The 27567-nt window shown below is 39.1% G+C and overlaps 1 protein-coding gene across 10 annotated transcripts in view; it reads right to left on the bottom strand.

Annotated features, from left to right (window-relative positions):
• map4l (microtubule associated protein 4 like) overlaps window positions 1-27287 on the bottom strand; it is a 79171-nt gene extending 51884 nt beyond the window's left edge. For 5 of the 10 annotated variants that reach the window (XM_044135508.1, XM_044135509.1, XM_044135511.1 and 2 more), the window contains exons 1-5: window positions 27157-27278; window positions 15727-15908; window positions 4232-4318; window positions 2596-2673; window positions 752-991 (exon numbers count right to left, since the gene is read on the bottom strand). In XM_044135508.1, coding sequence (XP_043991443.1) covers window positions 752-991; window positions 2596-2673; window positions 4232-4318; window positions 15727-15904 — 583 coding nt within the window. In that variant the 5' untranslated portion in view covers window positions 15905-15908; window positions 27157-27278. Of the gene's footprint in view, window positions 1-751; window positions 995-2595; window positions 2674-4231; window positions 4319-15726; window positions 15909-27156 lie in introns of all 10 variants that reach the window. The other 5 variants (XM_044135514.1, XM_044135516.1, XM_044135515.1 and 2 more) reach the window with 4 other exon arrangements.
• Window positions 27288-27567: the final 280 nt, after the last annotated feature.

The following is a 27567-nucleotide window of genomic DNA, read 5'->3' as shown; positions in this document are numbered from 1 at the left end:
AGCTTTGATCTTAAGTTCTTAAGTCATCTTCCAGCCTGTAAAAACGGTTAAACAAACTAACACACAGTGCCCTGCTAAAGTCTTCATACCTTTTGAGCTTCTTCTCATATCGACACAACCACAAACTTCAATGTAATTATTTGGGATTTTATGTGACAGAGCAGCACAAAATGCAGCATAATTGTAAGGTGGAATGAAACAAATTTTTAAAAGGTTTTTACAAAAAAGAATCTGTAAAAGGTGGCAGGCATCAGCAAAATTTAAAGGTCGCCTGGCAGCTAAACAGAGATCACTTGAGTGTAATTTGGTCTCAGAATAAAACCAGCTGTTCTGTGAAGGTGACAGAGGTTTGTTAGAAAATATAAGAAAGCAAAAAGATAGAAAAAAATAACAGGCCAGGGTAAAAGTTATGAAGAAGATTAAAGCAGAGTTAGAATATAAAGTAATCTCCCAATGTTTGGACATTTCTCTTTAATCCATCACTTCAAAATAGAAAGTGTGTGGAACACAAACAAACCTAAAAAGACATGGCCGCAAACCTGAATCGAAAAAGACAATAGACCCTACGTTAAATTAAAAAAAGAATGGAGAATCACACAAATTCAAAATAAAAACATTCAGGTTTGTGGTTGTAAAATGACTAAATAGTGTGAATATGTTTGTAAGGCCCTGCATTTCATGCCTCCATCCTCTTTCTGAATGCCTCCAATTTCTTATTCCCCATTCAGCCGCACATGCAGCATTCTGATACCTGCAGATGGATCCATTGAGTGGATTCCTGGGCCACCGGACGAAAACGGGTCGCTGGTTTTGAAAGCGTTGCTTCCGCTGACGCTAGTGCCGGTTTTGTTCTCCACACCAAACAGGCCAGAGCTCTTCTGGGTGTCCATAGCAGGACTAATCCCAGTGTGGCCCAGACTAGAGGTCATAGTGGTCTGGAACGGTGGCAGGCCGGACCCCATGGTCCCACCCATCCCAGACTGAGAGAATCCTGCTGGACAAACAGAGGACACAGAAATAGATGATCAGTCAGTAGGCAAACAAAGACAGTCTTGATGAAAGTCACACATTCGATCCAAATAATGTGGAAGACCAAAGTATGAAGTATGAAGACAAAAAAAAAAAGCAAATACAATCCACGATTCAGTAGCTTGTAGAACCAGCCTCAGTAGTGACAAATTGCTGCAGAACCAATCTAAAACAAAACGACAGGCTGTGAATCTCTTACAGAAAACAAAAATAAGTCAGTGCTGAGAGAAATCAGCTCAACAAACTACGGAGTTAAATCAAATTCTGTACTCTGTCTGCTGTATAGAAACACCGTGTGAATGTAATATGTTGATATTGTGTAAATTTATGTTGAAAAAGAATAATTGTAAATATTTGTATTTACATTAGACTAGCTCTGCTAGGGATACTGTACATTTCCTGTAATGAAAATGTGAAGTAGCCTCAACTGCAAATGTTTTGACAATGTAGTCACAATGTATGCTCACGTCGTTTGATAAAGTGGACATTTATTTTAAAACTACAGTGAAGAAAGATGCCAAAAGGGAGGCGATGGATTTTTTTATTTTTTTATTTAAGCATCCGTTTGAGGATTCATGAGGGAAGACAAAAGCTATAAAAGCAGAAAGAAACGAGAAGGCAAGGACGAATGTGTGTGGAGCAGCAGATTTCTAGGACAAAGATAAAACCTGTAATGCAGTGACCCACATACGTATGGGCAGGTCAGAGACTGAAGCAATACACAGATGTGAAGCATAAACAGTGCTGAACAATTGCAAAGCAGCGGCTTGCAACAAGGTTCTGACTTGTGCCTTTTACCCTCTTCGTTGTTCGTGTGGCAAAAATATCTAAAATATCTATCCCTAAAATTATTGTCCAGGTAAGTCGAAACCCTAAAACCTCGAACAAAATTGGTAGGTAACGTGTGCAATAAAATTATCACATGCAGCGCATAGCAAAAGCATTCATATTCCTTAAGCTTTTCCACATGTTGGAATGTTGCAAACACAAAATGAGTGTTTTAATGTGACGTAGAAATGCAAAATTAGAATATCTTGACTTTAATGCAAAATATTAAATTTTGCATTAATATTTTGCAAAATTATTAATGCAAAAAATATATATATATCTATATATATATATCTATATCTATATCTATATATATATATCTATATCTATATCTATATATATAGATATATATAGATATATATCTATATCTATATATATAGATATGTCATGCTTTCCATTCAATCTAACAGAGCAAAATATTTATGTCAGACTGAACTCACAAATCTTGCATGAAATACACCTTCAAAAACATGCAATTGGAAAAAAAATTAGGTTCTACATTATATTGTCTCTGGAAACCTGAACACAAACGGTTTACCACAGGTTTCTGACTTTTATTTTTTTTTTTAAAAAGAAGAAGAACCACTCTGTTGATCTGAGCACAAAGGGAGGTTTGTGTTTCTAACATGACAAAATGTCCAACAGTTCAAGGGGTCTGAATACTTTCGCAAGGAAATGTAAAATGAGAGCGAAGGAGGGGCCGTCATTTTAAGCAGGAGTTAAAAAAGTGAAGTGGACCTAGAAGTGAATCAGGCATGCTGCTGTCCTTTGTCTTGTTCAGGCTCCATTGTCCTGTCATCCCACCCATCACTGGACCTGAGGGAGACAGAGACGAGCAACATGGGAAAAAGAACAATAGGGACGGAGAACCAAAGAGAAAAGCAACAGAAAGACTGAATCATAACCAACAGTTTGAAGTGAAACAGATTAACGGCACATGATGGCACATATCAACAAACGGACAGAGTGAATGTCATTTCAAATGAAGATATGATTGTATTCCTATACATTAGCACTATACATGTGTCATTTTAAAGCTCACAAATTTGCTTTTTTTCAGTTTTCAACCTTCTCCTCCCGTATCCTTCCAGTATAAAAAATAGAAACAACACTGTGCTCTGCTTTGCATTTACAGTCCTCAGTCCAGGAAGAATCCACCTGGGAAATATTTGGACCAACCTGAAAATGGATTCGTATTTACAGCACACTATTTCAGCAGGCAATATGTTCTTGCTGAGCTGCACTTGAAGTGTGGTTAGCTGTGCTTTTAAAAAGTTACGCTCAGCCTGTTAACAGTTTCAATCTGACATGTGGGATTTAGCAGGGTAATAATTTCCATGAACAGTAACAGTATGGGAATATAAAGTTGTGTCCTGCAAAAGGTCCGTACTCCATATTTTCTCATGTGACAAACACAAACTTCGATTTAGCTTATTGGAATGTGTTATAATTGTTATATAATAACAAAGTGGAACAACACTATAAAGTCCAAAGGAAACGGATTAACACATGAAATGCTCAATTTTTGTAAGAAGTACTTGCAAAACGTCTTACTTGGAAGTACTGTGTGTATAATTTTCAGTAATAATGTCCCAAGACAATATTTTCCTGAATGGGTCTCTGCAGCTTCTCAGCTGTTTGAACTTTCAAGTCTTTTAGATTTGCAGCTGCCTTATGTTTTTTGATGACGGTTCTATGTGAGATGTTTAAAGCTGAATACTTTTAGAAAACACTGTAAACATATCATTAGTTGTTAACAATAATGCACAATTATCATCAATTATCAGCCTTGACTAATGTTAACACAAATGCTGAATGAACCAACCTACGACTCCATAAAGAGATGCACCGTCATGAAAATATTCGATCTGGCCGACAATCAATTTTGACCAATCTCATGTAATTTTCACCAGCATTTCAACACCTTAAAGGAAAAGTCCACACCTCTGACTCCACCGCTGCTCCCCTGCTTCAGTTAAACTCCCCACAATCTTGCGCTGCATCACTATCAGTGTCACATGACCAACAAATACCACATGACCAATCGATTCCCCTGCACCGCCAGAGACAAACGGCCACAAGATGGAAATAAATGCCCATTGTTAATCAATTTTATTTATCATGACTAATATCGGCTAACACAGATGTTAGTGCCAATATGTTGTGCATCTCTGACTCCATATCTTTTTGGTAGAAGAGGATTCGAAATTTGATTTCTGCTAAAAAAGCAAACCGTTGATGAATATTCCTCAAACACAATGCCGCAATCAAAAGTGTAAAACAGCTTACTTATTTTTTGTCATTAATATTAATCTCCTCAGCTATGTTTCAGTGAATGAGCAGCACAGAGAGCGTCAACTTTCTAATCCCTCACCGGACAGGTAGTCGGAGCCGAAGGCGGGCTGTCCTGGGGGGTCCTGGCGTCCAACAGAGGACATCATAGAAGACATCAATCCAGAACCTGAAGAAAATCAATTCAGGATTAATGCCAAACCTTCGACTTTACAGACTTGCATGCAGCAATGATCAACATTATTTCAGTTTTTTGAACCTTACGTTTTTCTACAAGCTCTGCCTAATGTGGAATAATGGGATCATTTAAACAGACATAAGCTACAAGAGCACTTCTAAGAAATAAACTCTGGTTAGTTTAGAGTTACTTATCCTTCACCCAGATCTCATATTTATTTGAAAGCTCTTCACACAGCCAGTGAGGCGGCCTGAAGACTGCAGGTAGATATTTATGCGTCGCCCTGTCAGCTGTTTGCTGCTTCACTAAAACCACCTTCTCCACACTGAGCGCGTGCGCATGGTACATCGCTTGACATTGAGGTGAGCAGACAACACGTCGCTGAAGGGGGCATAGCCACGGTTACGCACAAGACGAAGACAGCATCAGTGGTTTCCTTGGTAACGCGGGCTGTCAGCTGATGTGACTTAGAGAATTGATACACACACACACACACACGCACACACACATACGCTGAGGCTTAGATCAAAAATACACACGTTTTAAACTCTGCTGTGGACGATATGATTTAATAGTAAGGGGAGAATTTGCTGCACCGACTCCATTAGCTCATATAGAGCAGCTCGATAAAAACGCTGTTAACTAAACAACGCGAGTTGAAACTCACCCGGGTCCATTATAGAGAATAATCAACTTCGTACTAAGCACTTTAAAAGTTAATTTGATTAAAATCTAAAAGCCAGGAAGAATAATATTAATTGCCAGATATTGTCAAGTGTACAACTGACATTTATTAGTACAAATGCAAAAAAAAGAAAAGGTTCTTATCGACCACTGCCACTAAAAAATAGAGAACACCAACATAAATAAATAATCAGATTTAAAATGTCAGTAGACATAAAGTTCTCAATACGCAAAACTACACTTCTATGATCATCAAGCTAAGCCTAAAATGCATAGAAATAACTACTTTTGATGCTTTTTTCAATAATCACAGACGTTATGATTGATATCATTTGCTATTTATGTCACACCACGGACTGTTTTCCTCACACACATCTGTAAATCTTATCTGCCATTATTTATCTTGCATTATAAACCTACTAATACATATATAATCTGTTTCCTAACATTCTTGTATATTTTGTATATTTTGTATATTCTGTATAATCTGTGCATATAGCTCCCATGTTTATATTTATATTTATATTTAGTCTTGTACGCCTGTAAATAAATATTTATATCTTGTATAGCATCTCTGGATAGATGCAATCTACATTTCGTTGCTTGTACTTGTGATTATTGTGCAATGACAATAAAGTTGAATTCTATTCTATTCTAAACTGATGAAGTAGATCAGCTTGAAAGTCTAATAGAGGTCATTTCCAGAGGTAAATCAGGGAGCCAGTGCAATATTCTTCATTTTCTCCAAGTTGCTTTAATGCTGCACTTGTTTCATAAATCTAAGAAAATCCTTTCAAGGTTTTAAAGGAATTAGATTGGAGGAATCATATGGAAAAGGTGTTGTGAAATAAATAAGTGGAAGACACTGGAATTATGCAGTCCTTTACATCCTTCCAGAGACACAAGATATGTCGTCTACACATTTAAATTTTCACCATATCAGAATAAAAAACAAACACTTGCAAGAGCACATTCTGTTAATTTTACTACATGAATATTTGATTTCAAATGTAGAGCTGGCTGTGTGAAATCTGCATAACTCAAACATCTCAGGGCTCTGAGAATGTGAAACTGTATGTTTTGTCTACGATTCTTATAAGTATTAAATGCTTGCACGATATCTGCTCAATTAAGATATTTACAAAAGTGTTTCAGAACTGAAAGGACATGCAAACACTTGTTTTAAGTAGAATTTTGTGGGTTTTTTATATGCAACATAAACAGCGCAGGACAAACTGCCATTGTATTTGTATAAAGATAGGTTGATGAAGCATAGTGGTGCCATAAGTTGAAATATATAGATTTCTTATGGACGGTAAAGAATTTTTCCAAGTAAACTGAGACGTATGTATCTGTCCATGGTGCTGAAATGTAATTTAAGGTAAGTGAACATTACAGCATTTCCTTAGAGGCACAGAGAGCAAGACTGGTTTCGCATACCATAATGCTTTAAAGCTGCTTTCTATCATTAGAAACGAGGACACATATTTTTAGTACCGGGCACCACATCAGTGTAATTGTAAATGCATCCTGAATAACTCAGCATGAAGCAAGCACCAGTGAAGGTGCAAAGGATCGAAGCACACACACACACACGCACGCACACGCACACAGACACAGAGAGAGAGAGAAACATGTAGAGAACATCAAAACTGCAAAGTCACTGAAGACAGAAAACAACACAATCGTTTTCTTCCATTACTATTCGACAGCAACCTTTTTCTCAGTTTTATGTCCATTTTCACTGGAATCGATCGAGACTAAAGCCATTTCCTGATTTTTTCTTTTTATATGTAATGTAAGGTAACTTGAAATTGGAGTCCTGGGGGTTACAATTATTTGTACTGCATTTTAAAACCATTAAGCATTAAATTAGCATTAAACTTTTTACAAATGTTTCTATTTCTCTTCAGTCTTAGGAGAGCAACACTGAGCAGTAATAATAATAACCTCAGTTTTCTTTAAATAAAAAAAATGAGGAGAAATGAAATCACAATATTTACACATTCGTCCATGAAATCCATTGCTCCATTCATGGATGTACTGTTATCATGATTACAGAGAAGTATAAAACACTTTGTGTAATCTTATGGAAGCACAATTTCCACAATTATAACAAACGTATGACAAAATCTTGTTGTTATTATTTTTTTTGAAGCTGTAACATTTTCAAATGATGCTCCATGCTACTGAATAAGGAACAATTACATTTAGGCAAAAAAGGGTGATACCGCAATGAGAAAAAAAAAAAGAAATTAAATGCTTATTTCTACAGGGGGGCAACGACTTTGTGTCTGAGGAGTTTATTTTTGGAAATTTGCCAGAAGGATTCTTCTTTTCCCTCTCCCTCCATGTCAGATATTTAGACACTGTGATCGAGTGCAGGCACCGTCTGAACCCAGACAGTCACCCAGGGACACCAGACAGCTCCAGACTTTAGTCAAACAACTTCTTGTTTAAAAAATAGTACATCAGACTGGATAGGCACTAGCACCCCACAACCCTGCAGGGATTAAGGTACAGAAAACAGGTGGATGAATGGATTTCATGTTCTTTCCGCATCTCTTATCAGGGGACTCTTTCAAATCTTCTTCAAGCAGAAAAAAAAACAAAAAACAACAGAACATCTTTGTCCGGTTTAAAGTAAAATAATTTGCTGGGCTTCCCATGGTGTTCAGAGGGAAATAAATCACCAAAGTTCAGCACTACGTGTTGCACCATTAACTCTTCTGATTGCATAAATTAAGCTCTGCCTGATAAGTTTCACATGAGTTGAATGAAACAAAAACTGAGAGTTAGAAGCCTGAAGGACAGAAGGTTATTTAGGATCCTTAAGTTTCTACATTTTGATAATAATTACTACATACTTCCTGCAAGTCTTGTTACAAAAATCTAGGGTGAGAAGTTGACCAAAGTCTGTCGTTTACTACATGCTACAATGTAGCATTAGCATAAGACTGGGTGAATGACTAACTGTGGTGTGAAGCATGTAGTGTTGTGCAAGTAGAAGCCATTCTTATCCATCCATCTTTTAAAGTCTTACTTGATCACAACTTGGGTTAACTCAGGAGTTCTTGAGTTAACCCAACTACTACTTTGTAGTTGAGCTGTTTTTGAATTAGTGATTGAGTTTCACTAATTTGTTGACAGGAGTCGATTAAAAGAGATTTAATCTCGGGCTCCACCTTCATCGCTTTAACATAGCACCAATATGGTACTCAGTAAAATAAGCAACGGCTACTGGAACCGAGTGGAGCTTCAGAGTAAAATTCAAAAAAATTTTTATCAAGACTTCAGAGCACAGTATTCAAATGTTGCCCAAGTTGCTCTGTCTGAATTGATGAATTGTAGTTTGTGAGGGATATGAATCTATATGTAATTTGGTTCACTGAGTGCAGCTTCCAGAGGACAAGAGAAAAAGAGACACTGCATTCACATACAACAAGATCATGGTGGGTGATTTATTGTTGACATGCTTAGGAGAATATTTAGGCTATTAATTAATATCAAAATATTATGACATTTCCTGTTCGCTTTTTAACTAGGAATCAATAACATCCAATGAATAAAACTGTCCAATTTTAACTAATATGTTTGCAACACAGAATATTCTCATATTTGCTTTTGTGTCTAGTTTAACATATTGTACAGTAGAAAGGAGAGCTGTCCATGTATGCTAGCAATATAACATACCACAAAACCATTATGACGGTTGGACTGGTCCTAATACAAGATAAGTTTGGAAATGTTGACATTTTAGCTTGAAAATCTAGAGTAGAACCTATTAAATTGCTCCTGTGCTTTCACACTGTCTCTGCCCCTGTTACTGCCACTGACCCCAGTTTATTGCAGATCACAAACACACATATCGTCTGCGAGATCCCTCTCTGTGGGGTCAGAGTGCAAGGATATATAGATAGCAGCCAGGCTGGTAGGAAGCAGACAGTAATGAGAAGGACTGGGGTTAAAGAGGAGGAGAAGGAAAATCTTTCAAATCCAACAACAGTAAATCTAAAACCGGGTTCAATTTTTATAGGTCTGGACACTGTGGGCAGACATATAAACAGCAAACAACTTATTAAAGGATGAGGTTTTTTTGGGAGTTGTGAGCTAACAGACTTGGCCTAAGCAACAGTCTGCAAACAAACAAACTATTTTTTGGGACCTTTTAGCCCAGCAGAACGTTTTGAAGAGCTACAAACATTATATGCTATTAAACTGATTGAAGATTGAGATATGACGGCTTTTGTGCCATGAAGAAACAGCTACTTGAATTCATGCAATTACAAATTGATGATTTTTTAATTAATTGAGGCAGAACAACAAAGCTACAAAGTTAGTATGATGTACACTATAAAAACTCAAAGTAGTTGATGTCCCATCTCTGGTTTTGTAAAGCTGTGGTTGGCTGATTTCCAACTATATTTGACGACATTGAACATATATCACAGTATAAACAAAGTTGTCACGGCGTTTCCTGTCTCACAAACTGGAGTCAGTATCATTAGAAAATGTAACGAGAGAGAAACACGGGAAAGTTGCTACAGGCACTGGACTGGACTGCAAAGCTTCAGACAAAAACAAAATACTCTTCTGAAGAAAAGACTCCTTCAAAACAGACTGAAGACTTTGAAAGAAAACCTGAAGCAGTCTGCAGCAGAGCTGGGTCTTAGTTGTAGCTTTTTCTCCCAGTATGATAACAATCCAAAGAGCATTGATGAAGACTTTCCCACAGAAGACCAGAGTGAAAGCTACTGACTAACCTGCACAAAGTACTGACTTCAACTCCACTGAAAATCTGTGGCGTGAAGTGAAGACAAAGCTCCGAGCCAGAAGGCCATCAAACCTGAAATTGCTGAACTATTTGTTAAAGGAGACTGAGCCGTCAGAAGCTTGTTAAAAGCTACAGCAAATACCTGCAGGATAAAAGGATATAAAAATGACTAACAGCATCAGAAAGGCTAATAACTTTCACCCAGGCAGTTTTTGTGGAAGGATCTTGTTTCTGAGAGCAAAGGACAAAATGTAATAATCCAAAGTAAAAACCTTAAAGGTTTTTGTTATTTGATGCTCAGCTGTTTTAGTTTAAATTTTAGCTTGTTACTGTTTGATAGGATACATGGAGGGAGATCATCCTCATTATGAAGAGAAATGGGAGGACATCGCAGCAGAAACAGAGCACTAGAACAGAAAACAAATGGATCTTAGGATGAATTATTGCTTGTCTGGGTGTAGACAGTTTCTTGACAGCCACTAACTCTGTAACAACCCATTCCAGATGCTCTGTAATCGCTGTGCAGTCCCATGGCCTTTGAATTAATAAAGCCAATCCAGTTACTGTGACTTCCAGTCTGAGGAAACACTAAGACCTCAGAGAGCACCACTTCCCCTCTGAGCTATCAAGCACAGACTTCTTTGTGATTGCATGGCACGGCAATTTTCATCTTAACACATTAACAGCTGCAGAGTATAGCAGGGACTAAGTAGTTAACTTCCAGACAGGGCCAAGTAAAATACAGTCCACCGAGATTGATAAAGCTTGCAGTAATACACGGCTTTTCCCCCATTATTTTTAGTTTAGCTGTTTTTCTTTTTCTTTTTACTTTTTGTGGTTTAAGATTCAGAGCGGCAACATATCTAGAAATGCCCAGATGTTTCTGGCACTATTGTCTTTTTATACAGTCCATATCTGAATATTTAAATCGTATTTAAATTAGAAAATCAAAACTTTTGCCTGTTTCCTACCATATAAATGTGGTTCTCTCAATCACAGATAATGTAGGTCATACCTGAGACACAATGCCGAGACCAAAAGCCATTTGGGCTAACAGATAAAAAGTCGCTCCTTGTCCCACCGGCTAAAATGTCACATCCGTCAGCAGACCTGTCTGCTACAGAGATGCTAAAAAAAAAAAACCAACTTCTTTTTTCTTACTTCACTGTATCTGCTGCACTCAGCAAACACTCACTCTAATTACAGCAACAGCCGAGGTGTGTGTTTATTTGAGTGACCTCACCCGAAGTGCTGCTGGTACTGATGCTGCACACGGTGCTGCAGTCACATGCCGCTGCAGTGTGTCATAAAACAAGCACACCAGAGCTCGACCTGTCAACGCAGTGAGGTCCTCCCGTACCTGTGCTGCACGTACATACTGGAAAAGCAGCACGAACACATGCATATACAGCAGCAGTGTGTCATCATGCCTCAGCAAAAGAGAGTCCGTCCCAGCATGACGGAAACAAACCCAGGCATTTGAAACTTTACTTGCAAGATGCTGCTGCTGCTGCTCCACAAAAAAACCAAACAAAAAAACATATGATTCTGATGTCAAGGTCATAAATCTAACTTTGACAGGTACTCAAGCAGAAAAAAGGACTAAAATGTCCACAGCATTCACATTAGAACGGCCTCTAATTAGGCCTCAATAGTTTTTATGCATGAAAATATTTTTAGATATTTTCTCTCCATTTCTTTCTTTTTATTTTTTTATTTTTTTGCAATAACACTTACAGATGGAGACATATCTGTTGGCTCCTTCTGGTAAAGATGTGTAAAATAAATTAATCGCCCATCTTTTATTGCAGACGCATAATCGCACACAGCAAAACAAATCCAACCTACGTTTACATTTACTATGTGGGGAAAAGAGCCTCTGTTAAGGAAAAAAACTGTATTTTTCACAAGTGGCTCAACAGTTGGAACCCGACATTCACTGGAAAAGGATTCTCAGGGTATCATAAGGTACCCGTTTTAGTGGCCTTAGGATTGCATCTCTGCTTTTTGCAGATGATGTGGTCCTTTTTGCTTCATCGGGACGTGATCTGCAGCTCTCGCTGGAGCGGTTTGCAGCTGAGTGTGAAGCGGCAGGGATGGCGATCAGTGCCTCCAAATTCGAGGCCATGGTCTTGAGCCGGAAAAGGGTAGAGTACCTTCTCCGGGTCAGGGGGGGTGTCCTGCCCCAAGTGGAGGAGTTTAAGTATCTCGGGATCTTGTTCACGAATGAGGGAAGAAGGGAGCGGGAGATCGACAGGCGGATTGGTGCAGCGTCTGCCATCAAGCGGGCGCTGTACCGGTCCGTTGTGGTGAAGAGAGAGCTGAGCCAAAAAGCGAAGCTCTCGATTTACCGGTCGATCTACGTTCCCACCCTCATCTATGGTCATGAGCTTTGGGTCATGACCGAAAGAACGAGATCGCGGATACAAGCAGCCGAAATGGGTTTTCTCCGTAGGATGGCTGGGCTCTCCCTTAGAGATAGGGTGAGAAGCTCAGTCATCCGGGAGGGACTCAGAGTAGAGCCGCTGCTCCTTCACGTCGAGAGGGGCCAGTTGAGGTGGCTCGGGCATCTGGTCAGGATGCCTCCTGGACGCCTCCCTGGTGAGGTGTTCCAGGCACGTCCCACCGGGAGGAGGAAGACCCAGGACACGCTGGAGGGACTATGTCTCTCGGCTGGCCTGGGAATGCCTTGGGATTCCTCCAGAGGAGCTGGTGGAAGTGGCTGGGGAGAGGGAAGTCTGGGCCTCCCTTCTGAAGCTGCTACCTCCGCGACCCGACCCCGGATAAGCGGAAGAAGATGGATGGATGGATGGATGGATGGGTATCATAACATTTTGATTATAAAAATTATCCCATGCACTCACAGTTATTTTGATTATCCACTTATCCCACTGAATACAATACATTTTGTTGTTCTGCTCCTTACAGAGTACTAGAAACTCAAGAAGCTGATGTCAGCTGGCTAGCTAGCTGTGCTATCTGCGCAGTCGACTACATATAGCTTGTTTTTAAAATGCACCATCTTAAAAAGTCATGGGTGCTGATGCTTTGGCTTCCGCGTAGGACTTGAAATGTTTTTGCAACAAATTGACAAAATAGCTGAAAAAGAACGTTGTTATTTGTCTTTCTTGAAAGAAAGGGGGAAAAGTGAAAAAGCCTTTCCTCCACCAGCTGGAGGGAACTTTGTAGCGAAAGTTGGGGGAGAGAAAGCTAGACTTTAGTCAATAATTCAAAATGAGTCTTTTATCATTAGAAAAACACCTTGTCATCTGAAATATTTCGCCGGGTTAGAGGACACTGTGAGATAGTTCTAGGTCTTCTCTCTGCGTCTCTCATCTGTTTAGCTTGCCCCACAGGATTTCTATAGGAGGATTATAACATCCATGAAAGAAAGAAAGGTGGATTTATGTCTCAAGAACCATTTCTTTAGTGATTTGGAAATATAGCTGACTTTATCGTTCTGCTTAGAAACCCATTGTCAGCGTTTCGGGTTTTAGATAATTGCACCAAATTCTTATTTGCATTGTCCAGATACTATGTAAGGGAAAATGAGCGAGAAGCGCAACAGTCTTTTCACCATATTTAACAGTGGTCATGAAGTGCTTTTCCAGTCATTTTTTGTTTCATCCCACACCCACCTGGAGTGTTTGTGGCTGAAATGATCAACAAATCTCATCTGATCAAAGCTCACATTTAAAGTTAAAGTAACTCTAGAGTTTAGCGAACTCAAGCTTGAAATTTGTGATGGTAGAACAAAAAAGGTTCTTTTTGACATGTCTCCCAATTTGTTTTAATGTAACAAATTATTTTATTTAATTTTTAAGCTTTATGCATAAAATATGTAACTATAGACATATTGTCCGACTAAAAGTAAACACTTAAGTATCTAATTATTTCAAGAATTTATTGTACTAAAGCCTATGTGACACATCAGGTGTGTATTGGACTGCTGCGATTTATTTTAAGATTCAAAGATGATGCACTTGATGAAGGTCAGTGCATTTTATGCAACAGGAGACATACATGTTCTTTACAAAGAAGGACTTTAAATAAACCTATAAATCTTTATCAGTAAAATATTTTCTTCTTGTGTTCCCCTGACCAAGTCAGGTTCCTGCAATGTCACCGTATAAACATATTCATGTTCTCACAACATGACAAAAACGCCCTGCTTTCCAAAAACCAGCTCCTGGGGCTGACGACGTGTGTCGTTCACTGTCATGCCAGCTGTGCCTTGGTATGTCAGGGAATGTTCCTCCTTTTATCAATCATCTATCACTGTTTGTTTTCTTCATGTAATCCTTTGATTATATATAGTTAGACAACATGAATGTAACCGACTACGTGATAAGCAGAGGTCAAGTAATGTCCATCCATGTAATCTGATCATTTTTAATAAATAAGATTATGACATACTCACTTTCACATTAAAAAAATATTTCAAGAGTCTTCTTTATCTATACTGAAATGGAGATTCAAGCAACACGTTGCTACAAACTGGTCAAATCAACAGCTAGATTCATAATGTGATAACAAAAACAACAGTAGGGTGTCGCATTCAATTTTCCAAAAATTTAAGATGACACACATTTTCTCAGAATAATTAATGAGGTTAAATTATTTTTAAATTGGCAAAGAGAGGTGCTAATGTTAAGAAAAAGTCTGCATTTAGAGTGCTGTTACCACCTAACTGTCGTTTACCAATACAGCCAAGAAACCGGGATGATTTTCTTATTTTGTAATGAACAAAAAGGAATGAATATTTCCCAGCAAAACAAGAAAAGGCTCTACTATAATATATTTAAATTAGCTATACAGAGCATACCACTGAGAGCCAAACGCCCCAACAAATAAAAGGCTGGAATTACCCAGTATGTGACAGGTGGAAACCAACACAGAGAGTAATCCCTCCGTGTGAAATCATCGGAATACAAACAGCGATGCTCTATTAGGACCCTCTTCCTGTTGATGTTTGAACAACTCCCCCGGTAAGAGCTGTGATTATCCTCATCTGTCGCAACACGGCTTTACAGTTCACCCTATTTACGTGTTTTCCTTCTCTCCACCCTGCACTTTACTCCAATATCACTTCGGTCTCGACATCCGAGCTCAGTTCTCTCTTGTTGCGTTGGACATTTTTCATCGTTCACGGCGACACAGAGAGCGTTCGACGTCTCCACTGTCACGCCACTTTTTGCACTCACCTTCACTCAATCTGTCTAGTTTCAGAAAGAACAGGAGTTTTGAGTCACCCATCATAATAAAGGAAATGTTTTTAAATTACTTATTAGTTGTGATTTAAAACATTGACCTTGAACTTCCCCTGCTTTAAACCACACAGCTTTTTTCCGCCAGGTCGGTCAAGGTCCTTGGTTTTCATGATGCTGCTTATTGGCTGACCTTTGAGGTTTTGACAGAACAACTGAACTCATTCTGAGTGTAAATATAAATGACTCACAAGTAGACTGTACCTAGTATGTAGTCACTTCTTAAGCCAATTGATTGCACTGCATTTTATTTAGTGACCTCACAGTAAAGGGGCATTTATATTTTCTATTGAAAACTACTTGTGGATTGTGTATCACTTTTCTGTATGAGTTTAGTATTTTATCTCACTAAAAACAAGGGAAAAAATGCAAAAAATTATATTTCTACAAGCCTTAACATCTATTCAATTGTGTCTTTTTAAACACTTATTTCAATAACATGGTATAAAACCAATGTTGAATCTTGTTTCCAGGAAATCACAGTCAAGCCTGAAGCCAGTGTTTGAAAAAAGAAAAACAAACAAGAGTGATGCAAAAATAACTGGACAGCTGACTTTCCTAAAAGCCTATAAGCCTCTTCATTCTCAGTTCGTTCATTCAAAGTGAAGCTTCACAGAGGGCACAGGATCACAGCTCATTCTCACAGCTCTTCATGCTCACTAAAGGCAACTTACCACTCTTGGTGTCCTTTCCATCCACCAAGGGTCTGTAGTCGGTCTTAGAAACGGTCTCTCCCACCTTGTCGTCGTAGCTCTCCTTCTCCAGCGAAGCCACAAAGTCTCTCTTAAGCAGGGGCTCAGCTGGAGCTCCGCCTCCACCTCCACCCAGAGCATCTCGCAGACTCAGGTCCATACTCCTGAAGCAGGGGAGAAAACCGAAATTTGAAAGTGATCACCTTTATTCACCTTTGTTTTGTGCTACTTCCATGTCTCCTTTCTGCCACTATTTACATGTGACCGCTTCATTCCAATGATTTTCCCCTTAACTCAAGTGAGCACAGTTCACACAGTGTTCAGGCAAATTGCACGTTTAGTTTTTCTTAATAAATAGAGTCAAACAAAAAAATTTATTTGACTTGTGTACGGACAAAAAAGAAACTCCCTGGCTGATGTCTTGAGATGTTGCTACCAATCTTTACGCATAATCTTCCTTCCCCGTGATGATATTTTGTGAAGTGCACCACTCCCTCCAACAGCATAATACCTCCATAACAAGCCCAATCTCTAACTTGACCTTTGACCCCGAATGAGTCATTCGCATCATGCATCATACAAAAAAAAAAGGCATATTACATCTTTGTGGTGCTGCAGCAGAACCTCCTTAATCAGTTTCAAGAAATTCTCTGTAAGTTGTGCTATTTGGCTGAAAAGAGGAGGCTGATGCGATTTGATATTCACTGTTCGTGTTTTGTTGTCGTGTTTATCGCTAACCTTATATGGAGGCTTTATGCATATACATAATCCATGTTTAACACGACACACAGGTCTGGGAAAAGTAAAATTAGGGTTTAGCAGCAATGACTAGGCTAAAGCTTGTACCACTTGCTTGATAAAGCTCTTATTTTTGATTGCTTTGACCTGCTTAAAGAAACAGGGATCCATTCAGTTGTCATCATCACTATCTCAGGAGAGCAGCAGAAACCTCTTGCAAACATGTTAACTCTTTCTCATTGGACTGACACGTTTTCCGCACCCTTTTGCCAAAACAGTGAACACAGATGTCCTTCAACCAGTCCAAGCGCCATCGTTTTAACCATGGTAACCAAACAGAAATCACCATGGAATCAGTTGTGGAGTCAGTAAAAACTGCATCAAAGCATTCTGATTCTGGATCCAATTTTTTTGCAAGAAGGAAAGCCTGACGCGGCCAAGATAAATGCATAGGCATGAAAGTAATATAATATAGCAGGCTACAATGACAAGCAAATGCTGAGTTTTGCTGTCCGATTGATTGGAAGAGTTTATACACTTTGGTGCATGCTGTGTTGTTTGAAGGCAATATTTGCTTTTGTTTCACATTTTCAAAGTTTTGGCACACTTAAAGCCTTTTCCAAACAAAACGTTCAACTTTGAGCTATGCGTGCCACTGTTTAGTACTGTGTGGTAACTGTGTGTTGACTTTGAGTTGACAGCTGCATGAAGGCAATCAAGAAAACTCTAATGGAGAGTTCAATATACCTTTAATCAGCATCCATACCATGAACCCTGCATCCTGACACCTTAACTGCAAGAACCCCGTTTCTCTCTGTTCTCTGCTCCTGTTTACCCCTCCATCTGCACTGCAGGCAAACAAGCTGTCATTGTCTTGCAAATGTAACACACACACCACATGGCCAGCAGCCAGCATGAAGACATACAGTAGACTGTTAGCAGGCCTCAGGAAGGACTGTGGGCCATTGTTTCACAGATAGGGGTATGCACAGCGGACACCTCACACAACTTCTGCTCTCACTTTCAATTTGAGCCTCTTTAATCCCGCTGTCTTCCATCAGTTTTGTCTATGCCACTGTTTTCCCTGTCATTCACTGGGTCTCAAACACAAAGACATTTTTCCACAACAGTCCTCATCGATGGTTAGCTCCCCTATAATCTATCCCCTAATCCTTCACAGTTTTATCGTCCCCTGCTTCCCATGCAGTCATCACACATGCAGGATTCACTCAGTGCTGTTCCAATATAAAAATGAGCCAATCCTAAATGGTGCTTCCTGACCTCTGTTGCTTTCTTTGCTGCATTATTTATCGCTTCAGTGCAGGGGTTTCATAAGACAGCATAGTCAGTGGCCTGAGAGTTGGATTTGATCTTTTCCTCAAACATAGTTTGGCTTTTTATCACCACCAAGTACTTCGGACCACTCAGAACCCAAGTTTATTTAGATCAGATTTCATTGGTAAAATAATGAATCAACGTCTGGCTCGACAGGCTAGTGATATTATATAATTCTATTATCTATTCATGTTTATCCTCATGCTGCCTCACTGGGGGCTGGCGACTATCTCTGGCACCAGCGAGGCGTGAGGTACACCCTGGACAAGTCGACCGTCTATCGCAGGGCAGATTTTTAAAGTCTTTGTCAATTCTCATGCTTTTTTTTTGGTCAACTTCTGAGATCAGGTTATCATTGACACCCTCAAACTCATTCTGTCTTTGGGGACCCCAAAGCATTCCAGAGGGATTTACATTTAGTCCTTCCAGAGTGATCTGGCTAGGTCTGCCAAAGATCATCCCTTTTCATTCAGCAAGTAGTCACTACACTTGATGAGAAGCCAAGTTTGAAGCTTATTCAGGCATAGCACATATTGAGTGGCCTGGTAAACACAAACTCCTTGTTCTATGCTATTTGCTTTGTACATCAGATCTGATGTACAAAGCAAATAAGGTGCTGCAAAGAAGGTGTGGACTCTGCTGAAATTTTCACTAACATTTGGCCGTGACAGATGTAATGCACAACATTTCGTAACGTGCATAAGATTATCAACTACTCTTGATTTAAACAAGATGGTTGATGCTACATTCAGTACTTTTGCTTTTCTCATACTTTTCCAGACAATGTAGGAATCCCGGGCAAACGATTTTCTAACTATGTACACAAAGAGATGGAAAAATAACCCTATAAAAAATATAACCTTCAACAAGGTAATCTGTTGCAATTAATAAGTATAAGAAATTATTGTCCAGACAAACAAAATCAACAATTTTAGCTCCTCGCTCAGTGAGAAACAGCATAGCTCTCCAGCAGCGGTACAGGGAAGTGCATCTCAGTGATAATTCACAGCAGGCCTGCAATACCAAAAGCTGCACTAATGATGTAACAGCAATGAATGGAGAGGTCAATGGCCCCGGGGAACTAACTGTTCCTAAAATCAGGATGCTTGTTGATGGCTAAAAATGCAGCTGAGCATCATCTCCATTCATAGAGCACAAAGGGGATTAGATTACATGTTTCTGCCACCAAGCAGTGAGCACAACTATTTTGACAACTTCTGTCTGGCTAGATTCTGTATTCCACTTTGTATTTATGCTTCTTCTTTCAACATTGCAACGTGTGCTAAAAGAGCTTCTTAGGTTGCGTGAGAACTATTTTCCGTGAACCAACTGTGAGATTTTCTCTAGAGAGGATCTAATTTTCTGTCTCGACAAACAGAACGTATTTTTGCAGCAGCGTGATGTGGGTTGTTCCCTCCATTTGCTTTTCTGTCTCCTGAAGATAATTCTACCAACTTGAATAGAAACACAAACAGAAAGAAAAGAACAAAAAGTAAAGGTGATTGAATGTATAGAGAAACATATCTGAGTAGTACTTTTTAGTATGACAAATGAATAAAATGTGTAATAAAATAACACAGAATACTGAAACTGCAAATATTTGCAGTGACTTAGGATATATATGTGACTGTATTTATCTCAATAGATAAATTATTCATGGTTATTTTCAGTCTATAGCCAATAAAAAGATTTAATTTCTTAGACTATTTGATACAGAAACGTGGGTCTAATGAAAAGTATGTTTACTACCTGCTGAATGGTTATTTTCAAAATGTATGAATGCTCTAATTTATGAAGATAAACTTAAGAATTTCTTTTTTCAAAATTCAAACTTCTCCTTTTGACACATTCCTTGGCATCCAGTAAATCTGTCAGACAAATAACTATCATCATTAAATCAAACTGGTTGTGGAGTTGAATTGCTAGCATTTGCATTTCTAACTCAGCCTTTATTTCTGATGCAATATTCTCGTTACTGAAATCTGCAACAATTTGTTGTCAATATCTTCTTCAAGGCAGAAAGGCTATTTGATAAAAATAGCATAATAGTAAAACAGTGTCTAAAATAAATAAAGGAAGCAAAATATTAAAACAAACCACTTCATTTATAAATGAGTGAGTGAGTTTAGAGTCTAACCAGTTAACAAATTTCTGCGACGACTGCCCAGCCAGTCCCTATGGTGACTCAGCAGCTCCTGTGTGCTTCCCTCTTGATGTGCACAGGCGCCGACACACACACCCACCCACACACACACATCCATGCACAGTGTCTGATTAGCAGCAGTTTAGATTACTGCTGACAACACACTGTGTCAACACACCAATCACACATACATATAAATGCACATCTAGGACATCAGTATTGAAAAGAAAGGTGCAGACAGTCAGCACATCAACCAACCCAATTACCAACGCCACAAATCTGTCAAATGGGGCCGTTTCCTGTGTGTGTGCGTGTGTGTGCGTGTGTGTGTGTGTGTGTTTGCAAAGGGATCCAAAGAGTCAAAACTGCACATTAAGATAAGACAAAGTCACAGGGTGATGAAAACCTGAGAACAAGAGAAACGTCTCCATAATAGATCATTTTAACCTAACCTATCCATGCTGTGTGAGATTCTGGGTCTGATATGTTGCTGTTGATGGTGAAATTGGCATCATAGTTTAGCTCTTCTGGATCCAGATTCCCAGTGAGGAGAAAATTCATGAGGAGGCGGGAGGGAACTGTTTATAATGTTGGATGTTCTCCGAATCATATCTAGCTATTCAAAAGCAGAGCCCTTCGAGAGAATGTACATAAAAACTGGTAAATATGATAGTTGAGAGCACTCTCAAAATAAATTGAATTCATTAGAAGTGCAGTGAGTAACTGTAGAAACAACATAGTCAAATTTTAATTTAACTAGAGATAATCTATAATAATTAAAATAGCATATTCGTAATAGTGAAACATGGTGAAATCCCTGTGTTATAGAATAACCTTAAAGTTTCCCCATAGAAGATTCCTTCAGAAAAGGTTTCAACTCTGAATGAAGACCTCCTGCTTGTGTCCTGCACAGAGGTAACGTGTTTTAATGCATTAGTGGATTTGATGGAGGGACATTTTGTGCTGACCCATCCTTCATTCTGCTGCGCTGTCTGATGTCAGCTCTAATAGCAATTTCAGCCCTGCAGTCAGCAGGAGAGCATGACCTTTGACGTTTCCCCCAAAGTTTCTGTTTGGTCAATTTAGTCAACTTCTATTTTACAGCAAGGTCACATTTACTCTTAAACTTTCATTGTTACTGATGTGCACTTGATGGTCAAACAAATAGAAAAAAAATTTTTTTAAATGGCTGAGTCACAACCAGTTACTTATTCAAGTTTGAAATACCACCAATGGATCTGTATCAAATTGTATAATTATTCAAACTGTCAAATATAAATATGAATATCTATATAAACGCAAAAACACAAAGAAATGTACCACATACAGTAGAACCAACAGTGAGAAATAGTAGAATTAAGTACAGTTACTTTCATGCACAGAGTATTAAAGTGCTATAAAAAGAGTTGTAGTTTTTCCTGAGGTCAAGCCTATTTATCTGAAATCCAATTTTATCAAACATATTAATTCCCAAACTTTATTGCCATTATCAGAGGCAAAAATTTAAGCAATATCAGTATCAATTTGAAAATGTATATTTGGGAAGGAATGTGATGGAATGGGGCCAAAAGGAAAAACAGTCTCATGCTGGAGTAAAATTTGTTTTAAAATAAACAAATAAATTATTGGCACAAAAAATGTTACAGTTCCAAAACTGAGACAGGAAGGGGGACATCCTGGAGAACCAAATATAATAGATTACAGCAGACAGCACAACAGAGGAGATGAAAACAGCGAGGGTAGGTAGCATAAGGATAGCTGACAAGGATGTAATGAAACTGACCTGCTTCTGGATGTTGGAAGTGATGGGTAGGGCAAGTGAACCAGGTGAGAATTTAAACTAACTTAAAGCAACAAACGGCGCTGGAGGCCCTCACAGCAAAGTGCGCCTCTGGCCTCGTGGCAAGCACGGGGATTCCAGCAACGCCACGCTCTCGCCACCACCGACAATCTCACGCAGTCCCCGCAGCCATCCACCAGGCAACACACACTGACGTCTTCCGCAGCGCTCCCTGACGACGCACAAGCGCAGTCCAACTAAAATGCAATTTAAAGCTATTGGGCTCTTTAGAGGCTAACAAAGGTCAAGCCTAACAACTTTACTGCAAATAGGATAATGCATGTATGATTTAGAGCAGTCTTCCTTCCAACAGAAAGAAAGACTGCTCTGACTGCTCATTCCAAATGGCAACTTCCTGTTGGAAGGGGGCGGGACTAAACTGATGTCACTGATTGACCATGTGAATGTGATGAGCTCTGGTCTGTGCTGATACAAATGAAGTTTGATGCAGCTGTAACCTTATGTGGGGAAGTTGTTCCACCTTGACGTTTCATGGTGAATGGTCAGATTTGAGGCTTTGCCACGCCCACGTGCTTCGATGTACAAAAATTCCATTGATAACTTTTGACCTTCAATGCCTAAAGACTGTGCTGACTGAGTTTGAAGCCTAGATCTTGAAAGCTGTAGGGCGAGCTCGCTCAGATACGACGTCAAAATGAAAAACAATTTTTAAAAAAGAATCGAGAAATCCTGCAAATTCAATAGGCTTTTGCCATCGCTTCGCTGCTCGGGCCTAAAAATATACCACAAAATATGTATTAGAATGTCAGCACAAGGAGAGAACATGGAAAGCTGGGAATGACGGACACCAAAACACAACCAAACCCCAAAATGATCCAAATTTAAAACCAAAGGGTCAATCAAAGCATTAAGATGCAAAGATCATAAAAACATCTGAATGAGGATTCTGTGTAGGTGATGACACAAATCTGAAAAGCCCCCTCAGTGGTTGCAGCAGTAACTAGGTGGGCCACATAGGGACGTAAGAATTATAGCACGCAGATGTCAGAGTTACATCTAAAACTTGTATAAAGAGAGTGATTAAAGTCTAAATAATTTATTCACTATGGATTTCTGAGTAACTGCAGCACATGCATCATTGTTAATACAAAATCTGCAATACATTAGCAGCTCTAAAAGACACGATGAAGACAGATGAAGCTGGAATCCTAAAATTCTATCATAAAAAAGAGCTCAAATTCTAACAGAGTACAAGTGCAATAGATAGTTTTGGTTCACCTTCACCTCCTCCTCTTCTTCTCTTTCAGCTCTTCTTCTCTTCAGGGGTTACCACAGCAAATCACCTGTCTCCATTTAGCAACATCCTCTGCATCCTCCACCCTCACACCAACTAACATGTCTTCTTCCTCCACATCCATACAGCTCCTTTGAACTGTCCCTCTGATTAACTCTTGATCCTAGCCCTCCTCATCACGCCCAAAGAAAACCTCAACATCTCGGGCTCTGCAACCTCTAGTTCTGCCTCATGAACTACCTAGTGTCAAAGGTAGTTTTCCCCTTTGACACTAACCCAGTCAACATTGCTGGTCTCACTACTGTTTTGTACATTTTTTCTTTCATTCTTGCTAGTGACCATTTTTTCCCACGTCACACCTGACACTTTTGTCCGCCTGCTCCACGATCAACTTAAATGATTGCCTGCTTTGATGATTCAGTTATTGGTAATGGATCAATTGGTACCATTCTACCATTATCACCAGGAAGAACCCTAAAGATCAGATGTGACTCCTTGTAAAGGCAGCAGAAGGGAAACAGCCCTGGAAACAAATAGACCTAATCTGCTGAATGTTGAGATAAGTAAGCCTTGCAGTTTAAATTCACTCCGTTTTTCACTGGATGTGTTCAGTGTCTTACTGTGAGACACTGATGTAAAAAGGAGAAGACAGTGATCCAAATCAACATTCAAAGAACATAATTGTAAGAAACTGAAGAACTGCCTAGCACAGAAAGTACCGCAGACTCAAATCAATTCAGAAAACTAACTGGAAGACAAACACAGAATGACAAATGGTCTGCTTGTCAGATAACACGAAAAACCACAAATAAACACCCGACAGGAAATCCTTGCCCAGACCGCAGACTTTTCTGAAGATATTACTTATGTCAGGCTTTCAGAAGACAACAGGAGATAAACCAAACTCCAGATTAGACTCCATTTTATATAAGAGTGTAGCCATGCAAGTGTGCTTCCAGCTTTTCACCCAGATTTATATCACCTATTTTCAGTAAAGTGCTTCTGAACACACCACAGGAAAGGTTGTTCTCATGAAACATACAGACATTTATACTTTAACATATTTTTTAGTATCCGGTGCCAGCTCAAAGCTGTGTAGGTACCAACGAAGAATTTGGTTTAGCTGGCCTTCCAACTAACATCAAATATAACAATTCATAATATGTCCTTTATATCAGAATTGTTTATCAATGTTTTTGCATGACACATCCAACATAGTCTTTAGTCAGTTGTAATGTCAGTTACACAACAAAGTGTTTGTTACTTTGAATGATTTTAAAGTCTGGAAGTTGAAAATATATATTTTTTAATTCTTAGCATTACTGTTGTAATGCCAGTCAAATATAATTCTGATATATTTCATTATGTTGGCATAATTATAAGTAGTCTCTCATTACTTTAACAGTATGAGTAATTGCACCATGTAGAAAGGTGAACTATTGCTTCTGAAACAACACATTCAACAACACAATATTACTTAGAGAAAAAGTCATTAGACTGGTAAATATAAAATGTTTTCAGTTTTATGCATCATAAGTTCTGTCTGACTAGATTACTTGTGATGAGCCAAAGGTCCTTTATGAGATCCTTATAGTACCATAAACCTGAGCATAAAATACCAGAGTTTCACAAACCCAATGTATCAACTCATTAATTTAAAACAAAATGTATACTACATGCTGTTATTGCTCATATTTAAAAAAGATAGCAAAATGACTCCTACTACAGCTAAAAGTACTTTGAATATTCATTACTAGATTTATAATAATGTCAAATATAATATTTGCGTAAGGTCATTTTGATTTCTGACTGAAGCAGTAATATTAAACATATATTGAGGGTGGCCAGCCTCAGCCTTAGCAAATGTCTCTTAAGACATTTACATTTCTTAAAAGAGTAAAGTCAATCTAACAATTTGAGCAGCTTACTTAGCTGGACTATCTTCTATTTTTGAAAACACAGTTCCCTTAGTTGGAGTGATGGACGACACTCCTTCAGTTTTCATACCATGGCTGTTACCATGTTTTGCAACTGGAAATATATCCAAACAGTCTTTCTGCTAAACAGCAGTACACATCAACATGTGGGGTAGGGGTAATGCCTGTTGATGAAAACTCTGCTCACCCAATTTTACTGGCATTAACCATAGGAACAATATAAAGGTGGTGAGTTTCTACTTCAAGCAGTGAAGGCTAAATGGAGGGAAGATAGAAAAACAGACTGGGACAGTGTCTAATGTGGTGAGGGTGCTGCTCTGGTCTATTGTGGTTAAGAAAGAGCTGACCCAGAAAAAGTTCTCATTTCACTCGTCATAATATATGGCTCAAGACTGAATGAAGGAGATCCCGGACACAGCTGAAATCTGAAGAGTGGCCAGCCTCAACCTTTGAGATAAAGGTGGGAACCTCCATCATCTGGGGAGAGCTGTAAGTAGAGCAGCTCCTCCAGGGGACCATATAGTCCTTCTGGCCTGGGAATGCCCCTTCATCTCTGAGAATGAGCTGGAGAGTAGTAGAATGTTGCTGCATAATGGGATGAGTTTCCCTTCCTGGATCTGCCATCCAATCTTTAATAAGCGGAAGTCAATATGTGGTAGATAGTAAAAAGGATTTTTTGTTTTTACTCTTTTACCCATACCTTCCACTGATTAATCCATAGTGCAGTTAATCAAAGTTACATTTGCCTACCCTAGTTGAATAGAAATTTGGGGTTTCCCTTTGTGACCTATAGTTGGTTTTCTTTGGCCTTCGGCTGGCCCTGTTAGCATCCACGCAGAATGTCGATGATGTAGTAGGTGGAAGTTTTTGCAATGTAACCCATTTTGCACCTTTGCAGTTTTAGTCATTCATGCCAAAAATTTAAAATTACTTTATATTCTTTTCATATGAAGAAATATGGCTTTATTATTCCAGCATATAATTTGATCTGAGCTCATAATCTGAGACATGTTAGAAGAGATCATAGCTAAAATGAATGGGATTATAGCGATTCTGATACACAGTAACTTAAATGACATTAGATTGGATGGTTTTATGAATATGGAACTCCATAATTGTTAAAAAAACAAAACAAAAACAAAACACTCAACTATGATGAAAAATAAAATGATTCAGCATGCTTAGTGTGCATGGGTGCAAAATGGAAGTACAAGGGGGAGAAATGGCAAAGCATAGATACAAACTGGGTCACAGATTTGACAAAGAACCAAACTGAGCTTTTTATTTATTGAGTTTACATTCCCATTAATTATATGTCAACCACAGAGCGAACAGAGCACAAAAACATTCAGAAAGGAAAAATATATCAGCAAGGATAGAGCAGTATTAACAGAGAAAACACAGTGTGTGCGTGCATGCAGCTGTCTGTAGCCTATATGTGTGTTTGTAGAGAGTGGGGATGGGGGTATTACTGTATAATGGCCGGCTTACTCTCTATAGAAAACCAGGCTGTTCTTATTACTGCTGTAACATTTTTAAAAAATCCTTTATGTAACAGGCCTTTGACTTTAGCGTGTGTGCAGCAGTAAACAAATCACCATAGTTTATAATCTGCCTCTTACTGTAGTCCCATATAAGAATATTACAGTAGCAGAGGCAAATTGGGGGCGGGGGGAGCAGCAAAGTCACACTTTCTACACTCATGAACACCTTCCTAGGAACCAAAGAATGGATATAAAGGGAATTCATCATTATTCCTACAGCGTCGGGATTTTTTGATTTTTTTCCCCAGGGGCAGCCTTGTACCATCCCGACTGCGGCATCACCACCATAACAAAGAGGCACGAATCCACGGACCTCTGCATGAGACAGCCCTCCACCCCCACCCATATCCCTCTCCTCCTCACACGCCCACTATCTTCTGACATTAGGATGAGAATCAGCAACAGCAGCAAACGTCTAAGAAGGCTACACGCATCCTAATCAGAGAAATACGAGGCCCGCATTAACATCCCTGCATCGCGAGACCGAAATCACGCTTTAACCGTGGCTCGAATGGCATCACTTCATTTATAATGGCGCAGAGCGAAAATACACGCAACCATCGCGAACCATGCGATGACACAGCTCGAATCTTAGTTATAGGCGAAAATGAGCCACTCACCGTGTGAATTCGTCCCTCGCAGTGTGTTTATGTTGTAAAGACAAGCGTGTGTGTGATGGGAAATCTCTCTTCCTTTCAGCTGCTTACAGAGCAGTCTGGTACCAGGACACAAACACGCCCCCTTTCTGAATGGCTCAGCCAATCAGGAGCCGGGAGCAATAAGAATGGAGTGCTTAGAATCTGCAAACAGCGGACACTGCTGATGCGTTCACGTACCTCCGAGGAAACTACTCATGACCAGCCGACGATATCGGATAAAGTTATAGAATGTATCCAGCATGAAGATACATATTTTCAGACCTTATTGAAGAGGACATGAATGATGATACATAGAAAATCACCAGCTTGAAAACTATCCTCGTTTTTGTACAAAAACCAATAACTGAGCTGAAATCTATCCTACCGGTGATT

Source organism: Gambusia affinis, linkage group LG12 (genome assembly GCF_019740435.1).
Source record: "Gambusia affinis linkage group LG12, SWU_Gaff_1.0, whole genome shotgun sequence".
Lineage (NCBI taxonomy): Eukaryota > Metazoa > Chordata > Actinopteri > Cyprinodontiformes > Poeciliidae > Gambusia > Gambusia affinis.
The sequence above is the reverse complement of the archived record's forward strand: the minus strand, read 5'-3'. Positions and strand labels throughout refer to the sequence as shown.